Source organism: Leptonychotes weddellii, chromosome 5 (genome assembly GCF_054177405.1).
Source record: "Leptonychotes weddellii isolate Sample4059 chromosome 5, ASM5417740v2, whole genome shotgun sequence".
Lineage (NCBI taxonomy): Eukaryota > Metazoa > Chordata > Mammalia > Carnivora > Phocidae > Leptonychotes > Leptonychotes weddellii.
The window spans coordinates 69,932,403-69,949,525 of record NC_138373.1 but is presented as its reverse complement, the minus strand read 5'-3'; the positions used below and the strand labels follow the sequence as shown (position 1 = coordinate 69,949,525).

General features: G+C 48.7%; 1 protein-coding gene across 6 annotated transcripts in view; it reads left to right on the top strand.

Moving 5' to 3' along the window:
- Positions 1 to 17,123, top strand: part of CRACR2A (calcium release activated channel regulator 2A) — a 201,030-nt gene that overhangs the window by 149,135 nt on the left and 34,772 nt on the right. For all 6 annotated transcript variants that reach the window (XM_081821065.1, XM_081821059.1, XM_081821060.1 and 3 more), the window contains 5 exons: positions 2,473 to 2,568; positions 4,495 to 4,682; positions 10,031 to 10,102; positions 12,428 to 12,473; positions 14,365 to 14,471. In XM_081821065.1, the coding sequence (XP_081677191.1) occupies positions 2,473 to 2,568; positions 4,495 to 4,682; positions 10,031 to 10,102; positions 12,428 to 12,473; positions 14,365 to 14,471 (509 nt within the window). The remainder of the gene's footprint in view (positions 1 to 2,472; positions 2,569 to 4,494; positions 4,683 to 10,030; positions 10,103 to 12,427; positions 12,474 to 14,364; positions 14,472 to 17,123) is intronic.

The window sequence follows — 17,123 nt, the reverse complement described above, 5'->3', positions numbered from 1 at the left end:
GAGTCAGGTTCTGGTGAGAGCCCACTTCCTGGGTTTGGCTGTGGCCTTCTTGCTGTGTCCTCACAGGGCGGAGGGCGCAGGCAAGTGCCCTTTAATAAGGGCTCTAATCCCACTCCTGTGGGCTCTGCCCTCATGACGCACTCACCTCCCAAAGGCCCCACCTCCTCGGGGCCATCACCTTGGGGCTTAAGTTTCAACATGTGACTTCTGGGGATACAACGTAGAGACCACGTCATCCCCTGCCTCTCAGAACCGAACCTGGCCATTATCACAACCCCATCCCTCCTCCTAAATGCAGGTTGGTTTGAACCAATTTTTAATTTTATGCTGGTTGGATTATCCACACCAAGGCTCTATTTATTATCATAGATGCCATTTAAATTGAGGTGGGGTTGGAATGCTTTCCAGAAAAAGCCAGTCATGTTCTCCAACTAGATCCCTCTGAAGGCTTGTCAATATTTCCAGACTCTACCCCACTCTTTCTTTTTGGAGCTTTAAAACATTCAGCCTGTCCCCTGACCTTCAGCGTAGTTGGGTGAGTATAAGGCCGACAGAACTCAAACACTTGTCACCCAGAGGACCCTAAAATAGTTTCTGAGAACAGCGGCCGCTTTCCTCCTTGCAGTGGGAAAGCCACTCCCTTGACCCCAGATGATCTGCTTCTAGGCTGTGACTACAGGTCAAAGGTCCTAGCTAAAGAAGGAAGCATGCTTCTAGAAGTGAAAGGTGGGCCAAGGCATGGGAACTGGGAACGGGAGGAGGTCGGAGGAAAAACTTCAAGGACACATTCATATCATGTTAAGGTGATGTGACGACGCTGCTGTACCCCTTCACCCACCCTCTGCTCCCCCTTCCCCTGCTTAGTACCCCAGGCCTTTCAGGCCCCGTGCTTAGATGTACGCTTTTTGCGGAAACATGGAAACTGTTGAGATGTGCTGGGCTTTGCAGACACAGGCCTTTGCCTGGTCCCAGAGTGAGGACAGTGGCATTACAGTTTGGGACAGCATGGGAAGGGCTGGCCCTTCTGGCCGGGGCTTGGCTCCTGGCGCTACACGGACCAGTTTGTTTGACCGTGAGGGAAATGCTTAATCGCTTGCACGCTCTGGCTCCAGCTCCGGGATAAGAGGCGCCCTCAAGGCTCTGTGCCGGTGCGGGGGGCTCAGTAAGACCCTCCGCAAGGCCACTGTGGGGATGGCAGCATCTGCGCTAGAATTCTGGAGCCGCCCCCTCCCCCCTCGCCCCGGCACTGTTCGCAGGGCGCCCACTCTGTGAGTGATGCCCCAGGCTGAGTGAAGCGGGGTCCCTGGTAAAGGAGTTGCGAACAGGCGCTGCCTGGCCCAGCCCTGCCTCTGCCATTGCGTGTGGTTGACAGGAGGACCATCGCAGGCTCTCCCCGAGCTCCCTTTCCCTGCCTGAGGAGCCGGGTAGTGGCTGATGATGATGAGCCCAGGCTAATCCTGAGCCTTTGAACGGAGGTGTCCAAAGACCTGTACCTGAGAGTGGTTTTGTGCCCCCCCGCTCCCCTGGGGGCGCCGTCATGCCCAACCTCGTAGTCCCCAGAGCGTGCGGCATCCCACAGCTGCCCCCCCACCCCCCCAGGGGCTTGGGTAATGGTTTCTTCTCTTCCTGCACATTTTGCACCTCCTTTCTGCCTTCAGCAGAGTGGAGAGCTGCATGTGCCTGCATATTTTTGTTTCTATCATGTGAACAAAGGAATAATGACAGGCGAATGAAGTAAGCCAGGGCTGGAACCCCAGTCTCCTGATGCCCAGCTGAGGGCCTTTACACCAGACCAGGCTCCGAGAGAGGGTCAGCCGTCCCGACAAGCCACACAGTTCTCTCTTTACCCCACCCCAAACCCCTTCACACTACGTCGTCAGCTTCTGGAGCAGGGAAGCCCAGTTGTAGGGCAGGAAGGGGGTGCTGTCGAGCACAGGGGCAGAGACTTCACAAAGAGCAGGGCTGGGACACCTCAATCACGGTGGGAAATGGCGAGGACGTAGACCCTCAAGGGGAAAAAACGATGCCCTGTGCTAAGGGATCGAATGCTAGTACCCAACGTGGAACAGAATATGCATGTTAGAAGGATATTCCACCCCACCCCCCATTTACAGGTGGGGAGATGGGGGCCCGGGATTCAAACTCAGGCCGCTGTTCTGTTCTCCGTGTTCAGGACTGCACCACTAACTGAGGCTGCCTCCTTCGGGGGGAGGGGGGCAGCGCACTGTCATTGGTGGTGGTCACACTTGGTGGGAGCTGGTGTCATGCCTTGCGGAGCACTTGCCGTCTCTCCGTCTCGCTGGGCCTCACCGCTGGGCAGGCAGGGCACCGCAGCCCTGGAATGTTGTAGGAAGGGCCCCGAGGTCCAAAAGGATGGCTGGGCCCTGCTGTTGAGCAGATACGAGGTGGGGGGAAAAAGTCTGCATCCCAGGGGCACTTGGGCCTCACCTCCCCTTCTTTCCTGCCTGGCAGGACACGGAGAGGTTTCAGGCCCACAGCCAGGAGCTGGAGCAGAAACTGTTGTCGAAGAACCAGGAGCTGGAGCAGCTCATCCAGAAGCAGAAGCGGGTATGCTTTGGTCATGGCCTCCGAGCCCCCGGCTCCTCCCTCCATCCTCCGCTGGCTTTTGCCCACTTTCCCCACTATTCACTGGACGACTTGGGTTTGTTTATTTGTTTGTCTGTTTTTAATCCCAGAAGAAGCATTGAGCTGTACAAAAGATAGCATTTGAAATCACAGGTGACTCCAGGATAAAGCCTTCACCTCTCCAGTGCCAGGTGTTACATTTGGGCAAGTTGCCAAGAGTTCTCCCTCGAGGCATCTGAAGACATCGTCCTCTAATTATGCCCAGGAGCCACCAGAATGCCAACATGTCCACTCGTTTCCTGCATCCTGTGTCAGAAAAGAGGGGGATGCTGAGATACAGGGGACATAGTCGCTGAGGCTTTGGGGGACGCTGCAGACAGTGATGTCTTCCTGCCAGGATGGCCACGGATACCTCCAGTAGGAAGAGGCTCTTTAAAGATCGATTTGTCCATCCCTTGTCTTCCTATGTGCCCAGAAAAGGTCCATCAGCCTTTCTTTGATGGCTGTTCCCATCACCCCCCAGGAGGTAGGCAGACACCAAATGTGCCTGCCACGCACCTGAGCCCCAAGAGGCAGTCTGGGTGGTGCACTGTGTAGGGCTGGCTAATGACCCCAGGAAGACTGATTACCTGGGCAAACTTCACACTCACAGCCTCCTCTCCAAAGCGAGGGCTCGTGGGGGAGAAAGGCCATGGTGCCACTTGGCCTCCCCCATTTTGTTTTGTCTGGCGCTGGAAGGAATCCAGCCCTGCACAGACCCAGACACATTGCTTCCGTTTGAATAGAGAGGGCTATTTTTAGCAACACATTAGAATATGCTTGAAGCTGCCCCATGCTGAAAGCTAGAGACTGTCCCACTCCAGCTGCTGCCCGACCTGTGGATTTGGATTTCTTCCTTCTGCAAGCAAGATCATTTCAACTTCAGCTGCCTTCCCCTGCCCTGGCCACAGCCCAAGCTTCTCCTGCTCTTTCTCCTCGTCACTGTTCGGCATTAAGTTGTTACCAATTAGACTTATCCCTGAAATGAATGATTGCCACTCGGTTTAATTACTGCATGCTTGCCTGATTACACAGGAGCCTCTTGAGAATCACACAAAATTCCTTCTTGCAGCTTCCTCCTCCCCTTACTGGCCACATTCATTAAACTCAATTTATTATATTTTCCTTGGTTTGATTCCTCCCCTGGTGAGAGGGTTGGAAGCTCTGCAAAGCAGAAGCACCAGCCAAGAAAATCTGCACTTATACAAATGCAGGGGGTTTTGTGTTTTTTTTTTTTTTTAGTTGCTTTAGGGACATGAAACAAGGTATATGTTTGGTTTGACCTGTTTTAGCTGTTTCCTAAGAATTTCCAGGGTTTCTGGCCACCATACAAAGTTTCTCTAGATTAAAGGAATTGGCCTTGGTTAGCTGAGAGAAGAAAAGGGGATAAATAGACTTACTGTCAGCATTCAGAACTGGGAAGGATGGTTTTATGGAGAACGCCACTTAGCTGCCTTCCATGTTCATCGGGGCTGAGGGAGACAGTTGGCTGAAAGGACAAGAGGGGTTGAAGTTAGCTCTCAAGACCACAGGTGAGATGATAATGATCAGCATTATCATCACTGGGATGGGCAACACGGATGGATTGGTGACCTCCTTTCCTAGCGGTCTTTGTGAATGGTGCTTCTCCCTCTGGACTGTTCAGGAGCCCTTGGAGGCAGGGGAGAGATGAGATGTGCTCTGAAACATACCCCCTGCCTCCAAAAGTGCATCGGTGTGAATTAAGGCACAGGACAAAGCCTGTTGAGGCTCCGGGGCAGGGATGGCTGGCCGAGATGGCCCACAGATGCAGAAAGTGGGGGGGGGGGCAGGCCAGATTGGATGGTAGCTGCTTATCATTCCCTTCAGCTCCCCCACTTTCCTTTCCAGCTGGAAGGCCAGTGCGCCATGCTACAAAATGATGAGCATGAAACCAAGGCTGAGAACACCAAGCTGAAAGTCACAAACCAGGAGCTGGCCCAGGAGCTGGCGCGGACCTCCCGGGAGCTGCAGGATGCCCAGCAGCAGCTGGAAAGCCTCCAGCAAGAGGCCCACCAACTCCACCAGGACAAGGAGATGTGAGTCTGGCCTTCGCGGGCTCCACCCCTGCTGTGAGCGTGCCATCTCCTCTCCTGGAGACCCTGTCACCTTGCCTGTCACGTGGGGCTTGGGGGTTCCTTGCTCCCTGAAAATCTCTTCTGGGATCCGGAGGCCATTAAGCAGACTATGGCAAGCATAATCTAGGATTTATAGGACATCTACAACCCTGTTCTGGGAAAATTTACTATGTGATGAGAAAGACGTGTTATCCAACCAATAAATGTAAGGCAGTCATTGAGAAAAGGCTGAGTGAGCAGCAGCACCCGTGACTGTCATGGTTTGTTTTATTTTTTAGGAGATTTATTTATTTATTTGAGAGAGAGAGAGGGAACACATGAGAGTGGGGGGAGGGGCAGAGAGAGAAGGAGGGGGAGAAGCAGACTCCCTGCTGAGCACGGAGCCTGATGCAGGACTCCATCTCAGGACCCTGAGATCATGACCTGAGCAGAAACCAATAGTTGGTTGCTTAACTGACTGAGCTACCCAGCTGCCCCTTTTAATTTTATTTTTAGTTTTTAAATTTGTTTTAAAGATTTAGTTATTTGAGAGAGAGAGAGAGAGAGAGGTGACTGTCATAGTTGAGAGACTAGGAAGACCCAGGACAAGAAGCAGGTAGGCTTCTGAGGTCAACATAGAATCTGATGGAGTGTGTGACAGTGCTCTGGAATCTTTGCTCCAGTCTGCCCACTCTCTTCTCTGTGTGGGCCCAGTGTGGGGAGCCCCACATCTCTCAGGGCCCGGTTCGCCACTGAGCTGCATTGGGCGTGCAACCAGCCAGCTTGGCCTGCTAGGGAGAGGCATGTGTGAGGAAGGATCAAGGGCTGGGTCTGCATGCTGAGCCTGAGGAGTTGCTGCGGGACCAGCCATTTATCTTGTCTTGGGAGCATTAGCTTCTGAGAACAAATGCACTCCTTGGCGTGCCCAGGGACGGGGATCTCCCTTGTTTATTTGTTCACGCATTTACCCACACATTCATTTACTTAGTCACTTGTCAAACATTTATTGAAAACTACTCTGCGTTGGTTTTACTGTGTTGTGCATTCCGTGTATCACCCCATGTCAATAATTTGACATTATTCCATAAGAACTTGATAGCATCCTGCTGTGGCAGGTACTGTGAGTATCCACTCTGTGGATGAGGAAGCCCAGGGTCAAGGGGTCTTAAGTAACTGTCACACGATGTTCAGGGCTAGACGCATCTGGCTGACTCCCCACAGTGCATAATGAGCCGGCCAGAAAATATTGACTCAGGAGTAGGACTGGCCATCACTCACTCATTATTCGCTCAGGCTCTCATTCGTTCCCTTCATTCATTCTGCAGAAGGTCACGTGGGCCTGGCCCTGTGCCAGATGTTACAGAGAGTCTGATTTCAGAGGACAGTGTTGCTTAGCAGTGCTGAGTTTTACATAACGCTAACCTTCCCCTTGTTCAAAAGTGAAAGCCCTCCCTCTGTCAGACTGCTGGCAACATTTGGGTCCATTGGCCCAAATCCCATTGTTCTGGGTGTGCTCTGCGGCTTGGGACTGATTGCCTGGGTCGAAAGGGAGGAAATGTGTTTGCATGTGGAGTTTTACCCTGGTAAGACTTCTCTAGTTTAAAACAAACAAACAAAAAATGTATTGTCGAGTAACTGACTTAAAACAAAACAAAACCCTTCCCTCCGATTCTCAGATGACCAGTGGCAGGACTGTGTATTTCATTGTAAACGAGCAAAATCAGTTCCTCCTCACTGAGAGCAGGCCAACAAGGTGCAGGCATTTAACTTTACAAACAGAATTAAGGATTCAGGCTCTTAAAATTCAATCAAGTGCTAAAACAACAAACATCTGAAGGCACAGCATTAGGACAGCAAATGGAAATAAGCACCCAGTGCTGGGGTATCAAATCACAGCATGAGGATTAAAATCTTTCTGAAGTCTTATCTTAATTAACCAAGCCAGAGACACAATCTCTGGAGGCTGGGAATTGAAAAAGAGGGTTAGGAGGGAGAGAGAAATGATTTCCGAACCTCCGTGACTTGCTTTCAGAAAGCGCACAATGCTGCAGTGAGAAAGCATGCTGGGAGCCCAGGAGCGAGGGTCCTGTCCAGGGAGGTCAGGAGACAAGGGCAGGGAGAGCCTTAGCTTGTTCTCTGTAGAGCAGAATCCCAGAGCAACAGTACAGACAGACCCCGAGTGCTCTAATCCACCTCTTCATTTTATGAACAAAGAAACTGAGGCTCAATGAAGTGCCGTGACCGCCCCCAAGCCACACAGCTAGTTAGTGCCAGAAAACGGGGACAGAGCCTAGTCGTCCCAATAGCATGCGCTCCCCCCGCACAACGTCTTGCTGCCTGATGTTGCACCAGAGCAGCTGGGAAGGGAGAGGATGGAATAGGAATAGGGGATAAAAAGACTGAGTCATTCATCAGCTAGAATTCTGAACGGGCAAAATTAATTTTTCTCTTCTCTGAAGTTGCTCAAGGAAGGAGTACTTGATTTTAAAATAAGATAAAGAAGGCACAATCCAGCAGGAGAGATAATATAAAGATGAAAGTTCAGCTGAAAAGCTGTACCTCTCTGTTTATTTGGTTAATGAATTTTTGTTTAGGGTAGGGAGTTTATGACAAGGCACAGAATCCCAAAGGCACAAAAGGATATATACTCAAAAAGAGGCCTGCGTGCCCCGTGCCCCACTCGTGACTCCGGGCCTGCGATCGCCAGGCCACCAGTCCTGTTTCTTGTGGATCCTTCCAGAGTGTTCTATGTATCTACCAGCACGTGCACGTGCACGCACACACACACTTCTCATTTATAAAGTGGCAGCACACTGTTCTGCATTAGCCTGCGTTTTTCACTTGACGGTATATTTTGGAGATGCTCCCTGACTCATCCCTCTCCAGAAAACAAAGCCAACAGCCGTTCTCTAAAGACAACCATAAACCTCTCACCAGTCACTCCTATGAAAAATGCCAAGTTCTTTCCCTTTCAGTCCGCAGATTACCCAGTATAAACCTTTACGACGTCTCGTTAGAAGGACTTTGAAGGTCCTTTGGTCAAATGTCCAAGTGTCATTTGGTTTTTCAGGAATGCCCTTCTTTTTGTTAACACACAAAAAGCCGGAATATGTGTATGGATCTAAACAGATGTATGTTTACTAGACAAATAGGTAGACCTATATTCGCGTCGATATGTAACATATGTGTGTACATACGGGTGTGTTTGTGTGGCTTCAGCAGTCAACTGGTACCATGTAAACAGGGCAGAGACCGGACTGCCTTGCCTTTTAGGAACTGGCTCCTAAATCAAGCACTCTGTGAGAACACAGACCTCCGATTTCCAAGGAGTGATTGTCCTTAGCAGGGGCAAAACTGTCTGCTCCTGGCTGAGAATGAGAACCCAGGGATGGGCCGGAGGAAACACAAAGCCACCCTGGTGACCGGGGCTCGGTGGCAGCACACAGACAGCCGTGCTCCCGAGGGCCCATCACAGCAGAATCCTGCACAGGGACTTGGGGGCCCGGTTTGGGTAATGGAAAATACATTGTTTTCCCAAGTTGAAATTAAATATAATTGGTAATAAAATGTTGGGAATTTGCAGCACTGCAGGAGCTAGAGAAGTTTTGTTGCTTAATTAGGATTGTCTGAGGTGAACTTAGAATTTGATTCAATCTGTTATTGTTGTAAATGACTTTATAATTATTCTATAAGGGGGGAAAAAAAAACACACCGATACCTTTTAAGGAATCTGATTATGGTGAGTTTGGCCCAAGTCTGGATGGATGGAGCAAGCAGGTGCTGTTTTTACCAGCTCAGTAATGACATTGAGGGGGCAGCGGCGGGTGTGTGTGTGTGTGTGTGTGTGTGTGTGTGTGTGTGTGTGTGTGACTGTCCTTGCCCAGCCCGGTGTGGGCACAATCCGGGGAGCCCAGACAGTCTGTGGAAATGCACACATTTGTGAGGCTGGAAGATGCTCCTTACACTAGAAGCCCTGCCATGGTTTGGAAATCTGGAACTATAGACCTTTTGCAGTAAGCTTAGGAGTGATTCAAACATTTCTAAACCGGTGCAGAGCACAGAGGAAGGATGGAGGCAAAATTGTGAAGTTCAGCAAGGCTTATTTTCCAATGTCACCCAGTTCGGCTTTCCTTTTTTTCTTTCTTCCCTGAGTGGTATTGAATACCTCCCCGACTCACCCCTTCCTTCCTCTCTTCCTTCCTCCATCCCTGCCTTCCTTCTTCCCTCCCCCACTCTCCTTTTGTTTCTTACTGCTATTTGTTAAGCTTTCATGCTGGATACTGGGCTCTGTAGAGATGCAAACATACAGGACCAAAACAGACACGGCCCCTGCCTCACCCTCTGAGTTGCTCTCCAGACACCCCAGCTACCTCTAAGCTTCTCCCTCCCCTTCCTCAAAACTCCTGACATGATTGACACATTCACACTGATATAAGCGTCTGATTGTAATTGACACATTTAATCTCTGCTTGCTGGCTAGAGATAAGAAATCCTAAATCAGGGGCGCCTGAGTGGCTCAGTCATTAAGCGTCTGCCTTCGGCTCAGGTCATGATCCCAGTGTCCTGGGATTGAGCTCCGCATTGGGCTCCCTGCTCGGCGGGAAGCCTGCTTCTTCCTCTCCCACTCCCCCAGCTTGTGTTTCCTCTCTCGCTGTGTCTCTCTCTGTCCAATAAATAAATAAAATCTTTGAAAAAAAAAAAAGGAAAAGAAATCCTAAATTAAAGAAATGAATGGCCAACAGTGGAAATTTCAGAGATCTATGAACAGATTGGAGACTTATAGGGGAAAATGGGGAAGGAGGAATGATTCTTCTGGAGCTCCTGGAAACAAACACAACCAGTGTCAGGGGGAAAAAAATACAAGTTCTGCTCTCACCCTCTAAGATGGGGCTGAGGAAGAATGTTGGTTCTAATTCTCTGAATTCTGGGCAGGGCAGGACCACCTGGAGCCTGGGCAGGGAGCCCTGTTCATCGGTTTGGTAGTAGGAGGTCCTAATCTAGATTAGAACCCTGCTCAGTCATGGATTGTCTGTGTGACATGGGGAGAGTTACTGACACTTTGTCTGTGTCTATGAAATGGGGTAATTTTACCTTCCAAATAGGGCATCTGTACTGATAAGTGAGATCATGGCTGAAACCACCTGCCAATAGCAGGTGTTCTCCAAGGGAGTCATATTCCTCTAACCCCCCGTGTCCCCAGGGTGGGGTACTGCCGGCTGGGTTTCAGTGGGAGGGTCCTGGGCATCCAACTTCAGCACAGCCCCTCACACTGTGGTAGCTTGCATCCCCAGAATGGAAGCTCAGAAGTGCTGTGTTTGCTTCCTCCTCAGGGAAGTGTACCGCGTGACGGAGAGTCTGCAGCGCGAGAAGTCGGGGCTCCTGAAGCAGTTGGATTTCCTGAGGTGCGTGAGCACTGGGTGTGTTCCGAGAGCACATCCCGGGTGCCTGGAGTGGGATGGGCCAATCTGAGAGTCTTCCCTGCCTCCATTGTGGTCGGTCATAGACACCGAGAGAATGCTCTCATTCCCCTGATCCCCAGCGTATCACATTTGGCCCATTCACACACACGCTCACATCCCTCTCCAGTCTGTACCCCTGCAGGTGGGGTCTGCCTCATTCTTTGTGGCATCTCTTGCAGCACCTTGTGTCGTACTTGCTCCAGTAGGAGGGGAACTGAGTTTCTTGAGCTGCTACCCTATGGCAGATTTGGTACCCTTTCATCTTCAACAAAACTCAGGAAAGGAGGGCAGTTGCTGATAGAGAAATTAACAGAGGAGCACAAACAGAGCAAAGGAGTTTAGAGTTTCCTTAGCTCGCTAAAACTCACTGTAAATTCAAAGCTCATTGGTCTGGGATGTGCCAGAACCAAACCCAAAACAAAACCTGTGTGTGGAAAGATGGGGTTTTCACTTTTGCCTGTGAGGTTTCCAAGCTACTTCTGTCTGCCAAACGCCTCTTGGGAATGGTGATGAAGTGCAGTGAGTGGTCTTGAATCGGGGACACTCGGACTTGTTTTGTTTATTTGTTTATTTATTTATTTATTTAGAGAGCGAGTAGGGGGAGGGGCAGAGGAAGAGAGAGAGAGAGAATCTCAAGCAGATTCCGTGTTGACAATGGAGCCTGACGCGGGGCTGGATCTCAGGACCCTGAGATCATGACCTGAGCCGAAATCAAGAGTCAGATGCTCAACCGACTGCGCCACCCAGGCGCCCCAGTTTTTATTTTGTTTTATTTGAAAGCCAGGTGAGGTTACTGTGTCTGTCTGGCATCTGTGATGCTACCAAATGGAAAAGTGCTCCAAACTGAATGGGACATGGCCACGTTCTAATCCATTTGAGAGCAGGTCTTGATTCTTAGGAAGCTTTAGTGGAAGGAAGAGAACAAGATGTACAAGGACAAGTTTTTGCGGTTTTTTTTCCTTTTTTCTTTTGTACTTAGAAGAAAAGGACAGATTCAAGCGAATGAGCAGAGGAGAATAACAAGGCAGCTCTCTGCGTATGGGTCTCTTCAGAGACCAGCATTTGTGCAGAATCACATGCCTGAAGCATTTCTGTGCTGTCGCATGCTTTACAAGCTTAGATTCTGCAGCTGCTGACAGCCCAGATGTGGCCGATTTTTCCTCCACAGTGAAATCACCAGGTAGTGACAGAGAGCAGTGGGAAAAAGGAGTCAAGTAAAGAGATAATGCTTGGGCGAGCGATAGCGGGAATGTGGAGTTGGAGATTGGGGGGAGGAAGTGGGGGAATTGGGACAATGGCTGGGATGTGACAGGAGAAGGAAGGGACAAATGGAAACAATTTCAGGACACTCAGGAACACGTGCTTGGGAACCCAGCATCTATACTGTAGGGCTCCTTATAAAACTTGAGTGAGATCAAGACACTTTGCTTCCACTCCCCCACCCTCCATGGCCTCACATCTCTTTTGGAGTAAAATCCCAAGTTCCTACAATGGCCCACAAGACCGCGAATGGTCAGGTCTCTACGTGTCCCCCCACCTTTCTCTGACCTCATGTTCTAATGGTTCTCCTCCGAGCACTCTGATGCCCTCCCTTCTCTTCCTCACACACATCCTGTAGAGCTTGACTCCAGGCTTTGCCCTAGCCATCTCCTCTGCCTGTGATGCTCTTCCCTCAAATATCAGCATAGCTCCCCTCTCCTGCAAGTCTCCACTCAGATGCCGCCTCCTTGAGTGCCCTACTGAGATACCACTGCACCCTCTGACACTCTTTTTTCCATATGCCTGCTTCGTCTTTCTCAATAGCAATGACCCCTGCACTAAAATAAAATTCCCTGGGGACAGGAACTCTTTCTTTTATTCATTGTTTGTAACCTTGGTAGCTAGAACCGTGCTGAGCATGGAGTGGGTGCTCGGGAGACATTTGTTGAGTGACTGCACGCATGCATGAAATGAATGGGTCAGAGAAAGAGCACACGCACCCAATAGCAAGCTCACAGGTGCTGCGGGAACTCCTGGTCACCCTCTAGGGGAGGCTCTCCCTAGTGGTAGGATCCTGAAGTGCATGATCCTGAAGGATCTGTCTGTCCCCCAGCCTCCAGCCGACTTACACACAAACTAGCCTCTGTCACAATCCCCAAGGAAAGACACACTCCCTGGGCTTTCCACATCAAGATTTTCTCTGCGTGCATCTCCCTGGCAAACCGGTCACTATTGGATCTATCCACTGCAAACACCATGTCTGAATAGATACCCCTTTTCCACTTGCAGGGAAAGGAACAAGCATCTTCAGGATGAACGGGACATACGTTATCAGGTAATTGCCCCATGCTCCTTTTCCCAACCGGATTTGGGTCCACTGGCAGCCAGAGCCCGTGCTGGGACCAGCCCAAGAATGTCCTTGACGTCTGGCTCATCCTTTCTGTGTGAGCAGACAATGGCATGGATTTTTTTTTTTTTTTAATAATAAAAATGCAGGGTGGCCTTCTGAGTAGCAGTGTGTGAATTTTCGATGAAGTAACACACTTGCCTCTTGGCATAAAGAGACTAAAATATTTAAGAGGGTCACAGATCGCTTCAACATGGACATGGTAGATCTATCCAGGAGATGGCACAGTTGAAATATCATGATCACTTTTAACCAAAATGCTCACAGGTTTTTTTTCCCCCCTTCATTGACATGTTTAATCTCTTGATGAAAAATTTGCATTTTTATACCATCATAGAACAAATTAAAAATGTATATTTCACTATTAACATCGTTGATTTTAAGTACACATTTTTTACCCTACGGGGACCCCTGTTTCTCTGTACCTGAACACCACACTTACATACTCTCCCAAATAGCACAGAATCCTATATGGATTTACAGGTCTTCACTTTGAGCTACATTAAACAAAATCCAGGATGCCATGTTCTCCCACTCATCTTCCCCTTTAGATAGGAGCCACTGGATGCTCCAAAGGGACAGAAAAGGAGGACAGGATTCACCGATGCAACTTCCTAATCATCAGGATCTAGTACATCGTGCATTTCTCATGTGTCCTTGGGCAAGTCATCAGCCTGCCCGAACATGACCCCAGCTCTCACATGAGGAAATCCTATCCTTTTTTCCATATTATAGGGATTTTTGAGAAAAACTCTTGCAAAGAGGAGGGTCATAGGCTCTGGGCCCTGAGCTGGACAGTGGCCTGAATGTGGTCAGCATACGGCAGGTGGTTCACAACTAAAAATCCCTGGGGAGAACTTGTTATACCCCCATTTCTTTCCTGCCACTGACTGGCAGCAAATTTCTCTACCACCCACCTCTATGTACTGTCAGAGCAAGGCTTCAGCCTACACATGTTTGTTTGATGATGATAATGGTTATAATTGTTTTAGAAGTAACACTGAATTTGTTTTAAAATTTCCAACCAAATGTCACCCTAATCCCTTGACCTCACTTCCCTTCACCTGCCAAACTCATTTTGCTTTGAAAAGGAAATGGAATTAAGAACCTTAGTGGGGAATAGAAGAAAGAGGGATAAAATCATGTTCATGCTGAATAATAATTAAAGATTAATTTGGAATCATTATAGCCATACCTTCAGGGGCCCTGGGAGCACTGCAGCCCCTCCTTCTCTCATTAAGAATCACTGGGAATCGTGGGGATAGCTGGTTAATGAGAGATTCCTCCTATGATCTAACTCCCCCTCACGTCCTGGGAGACATCTGCTGGGGAGCACCGTAGCAGGGTTGTAAGCCCCCACTTGCCGCGGGGCACCAGGCTAATCGATCCTCAGGGCTGGTCCCTTTCTCATTTCTGGGGCTTTGGAAATAAAGACGAGTTGGAGCCACACAGATGAGTGTGATTTAAAGATGCACAGTCTTTTCTGCCCATTCATACCTTCCTATGCCTTCCACATAATCTCTTCTTGTCATCTTGCAAATTGCTAGTACTGCTGTGAAGGGTAACAAGGGGGACCCCAAGCTCTAAACTGTGTATTGATTTGTTCTATTAGATTGTTGGGCAGGAGATGGAGGGATCCTGATGAGAAACAATAGCAAAAGGAAAGAGTAAGAGAATGCTAACAGGGAGACCAGAACATTGCTTACTTCAGAATTTGGTTTAGAGCCTGACCTTTGAGTTGGGAAAGTGGAGCCCTTTCTGCTCAAACATTGGGACAAATCAGCAGGCGTGGATCTGAGGGCATTTTGTGTTTCTACAGAAAGATAAGGCAGCCAAGGCAAACACAGCTGCTTCCAAGGCGAACTGGAAACAGAGATCTGGCTCTGTGATAGGCAAATACTTGGACAGCAGAGGGATTCTTAGGAGGTAAGTCATCCCTGATTTCTTCATTCATTATGTGTTCCTTTGTCTTGCACCCATCGGCTCTCAAGAAGTGGCCCCGGATGGGGAAGCCCAGAGTCATTTGCACTCACTCCCCTTGAATCTTGGAGGACACGTTCCTTTCTGTTCTGACATCCAAGTGGGAGGAGGACTGTGCAGGGCAGGTCCCTGGGACAGGACATGGTCTTCTAGTGTGTGTCTGCAGATAGGAACTGAAGAGGTGCTGTAGATCAGCAGAGGAGAGACAGAGAGAGGGGATGAAAAGGGTCAAGGGAGAGAGGTGGAGCGTGGCTGGAAGATACTCTCTGTTGGGCAGAATGGATGCACCTGGTTTTTCAGGGACATGACTGTTTGGGCTCTGAAGGGTAATTGAAGTGTGGGATGGCGTCTCCAATAGTTGAGCTGCTTTACAAACAGGAATGGGGCCTGTGCTTGACAGATTTCTCTCAGTGCTTCACATTTAATTACCTCAAAGATAACATTTTTTTTGTTTCGATTAGACAGCACAGTAATCGAATTTGAGTCCCCAGAGGAGTGGCTCATCGCCCATTGAAAGAGACAAGCCAGTCCTCCACCTTCTTTTCCTTTTTGGCATGTGTCCCATCCACATAGATGGCCACAGAAAGGTAAAGGCAACCAGACCCCTAAGAATCAAAGCCAGGGAGAAAGTGCATGAATTTGCTCATCCAGGAGACCCTGAGGACAGCAAGCATGAAATACACAATACAAAAAAGGGAAGTGACTCTGGAGATGTTGATGAGCTCATTGGTCAAGTCTTTGGACCCAATCGTCCTGAACTCTTTCTCTAAATAGCTCAACAGAGGGGCACCTGGGTGGCTCAGTTTGTTGAGCATCCGACTCTTGATTTCAGTTTAGGTCATGATCTTGGGGTCCTGAGATCGAGCCCCGTGTCAGGTCCCACACTCAGCACAGTGTCTGCTTGTCCGTCTCACTCAGCTCTTCCCCCTGCTTTCTCTCTCTTTCTCTTTCTCAAATAAATAAATAAATAAATAAATAAATAAAATCTTTAAAAAAAAATAAATAGCTCAACAGAGGGATACAATCTGGGATCCAAGTTTCTGCAATAATAGTTGGCCTGTTGGTTGCTCAGCACTGAATATATTCATTCAACAAACATTCACTGATTGCTTAATCTGTACCAGATATTCTTTTGAGTTCTGTGATGTCTCCAAAAATAAATTAAACACGAGTCCATTGTTGAGTGCCTACTATGTGCAAGATATTTTGCTATGTGCTAGGTATACAGTGGTGAGCAAAAGAGACCCTTTCGTAGAGCTTAGGGTGGAGGAAAGGAAACAGACAATAAGCAGGTAAGTAACAAATCGCACACCCTGAATTCCAGGACAGGCTTTGGCAGAAGCCACTGCTCTCTGCTGCTCATATGTAGCCTTTGATGGCAAAACCAAAAATAAATTTAGTCGTGCTAAGCTGAGGATTTTAGAGGATGTCAACAATGCTTGAGTATTTCCCAAATCAAAAGCTTTTTCCAAGAAATACTTCATTTTAGGGCTGTTTCAGTGGCCATTTCTTTTTTCTGGTTGCAAGGCCTTTCAAGAAACATGCTGTGTATGTATGTGCACACTTGTTTGCATGGGCACGCACGCATGCACTCACGTTTGTAAGCAGAGTGAAAGTGGATGGAATACTAATTGTGTTCCAAAGTGGATAAGCAGTCCGTAGGCTTGTTAGACTGTAGAAGAAATTTGTTGGAAGGAAGACAGTCAGCTTCTATTCAAAACTATGATTTTATAAATAAGTGGGAAGGTCCCTGAATTGCTACAGAATTCTTTATTTTGTATCAAGGGACCCAAATTAAGTCACCATTTTTGTGAGCACTCTATCTTAATTTATCTTTCGGAGTTGCACCTAACTTCAGAACAATAATACATGCAGTTTTTTTTTCCTTTCCCTTCCTATTATTGGTCCTTAGGAAGAATAAATAGTATAAGCCCCGGGGACACAATGAAGGGAGCTTCACTGTTCTGCATATTCTGTGACCTTCGCCTACCTTCTTTCTCCTTTGGCCCTGTCACCTCCTCACCTAATTTGCATTCCATTCTCCTTTCTAATCCTTGCATGTGTGTGTGCATGTGTGTTTCATTTTGGGACTCAAGGTTCTCCCTGTCAGACTTCCATTTAAAACCCTTCTCGGCTTTAATTGTTCCCAGAGATCTGAACTCGTGTGCCAGGAAGGGTCTATGAGGTCTTTGCTCGAAAACCTTCTGAGAATACATTGGCTCACGTCTGGTTGCCCAGTTCCCTCCACCTCCTTCTGCTTTTCCTTGTTCTTGATGCTCAGATGCTTCTGGAAGCAAATATACACATAGGCCTCTGAGGCCACTAACTCCTGACGCTGACTGGCAGGGATATTGAAAGAGAAAGAGAAAGGTAGGAAAGGCAGGTAGAGGTGCCCTGCCTGGCTTCCTTGCAACCCCAAGCCCATCCACAAATGGGCAGCTGCTTCTGAGCCAGTGGTGGGGCTCCTCCCAGAGCAGCAGTCCCCCCTCACTCACTTTGCTGAGGGCTGTTTTGTGAACGCATCTGTTTTTATGCTTTGTCTTATTAGGAAGGTAGGCAGGACACATTGTATGGTGAGGAAATTGAAGGCTGGAAGAG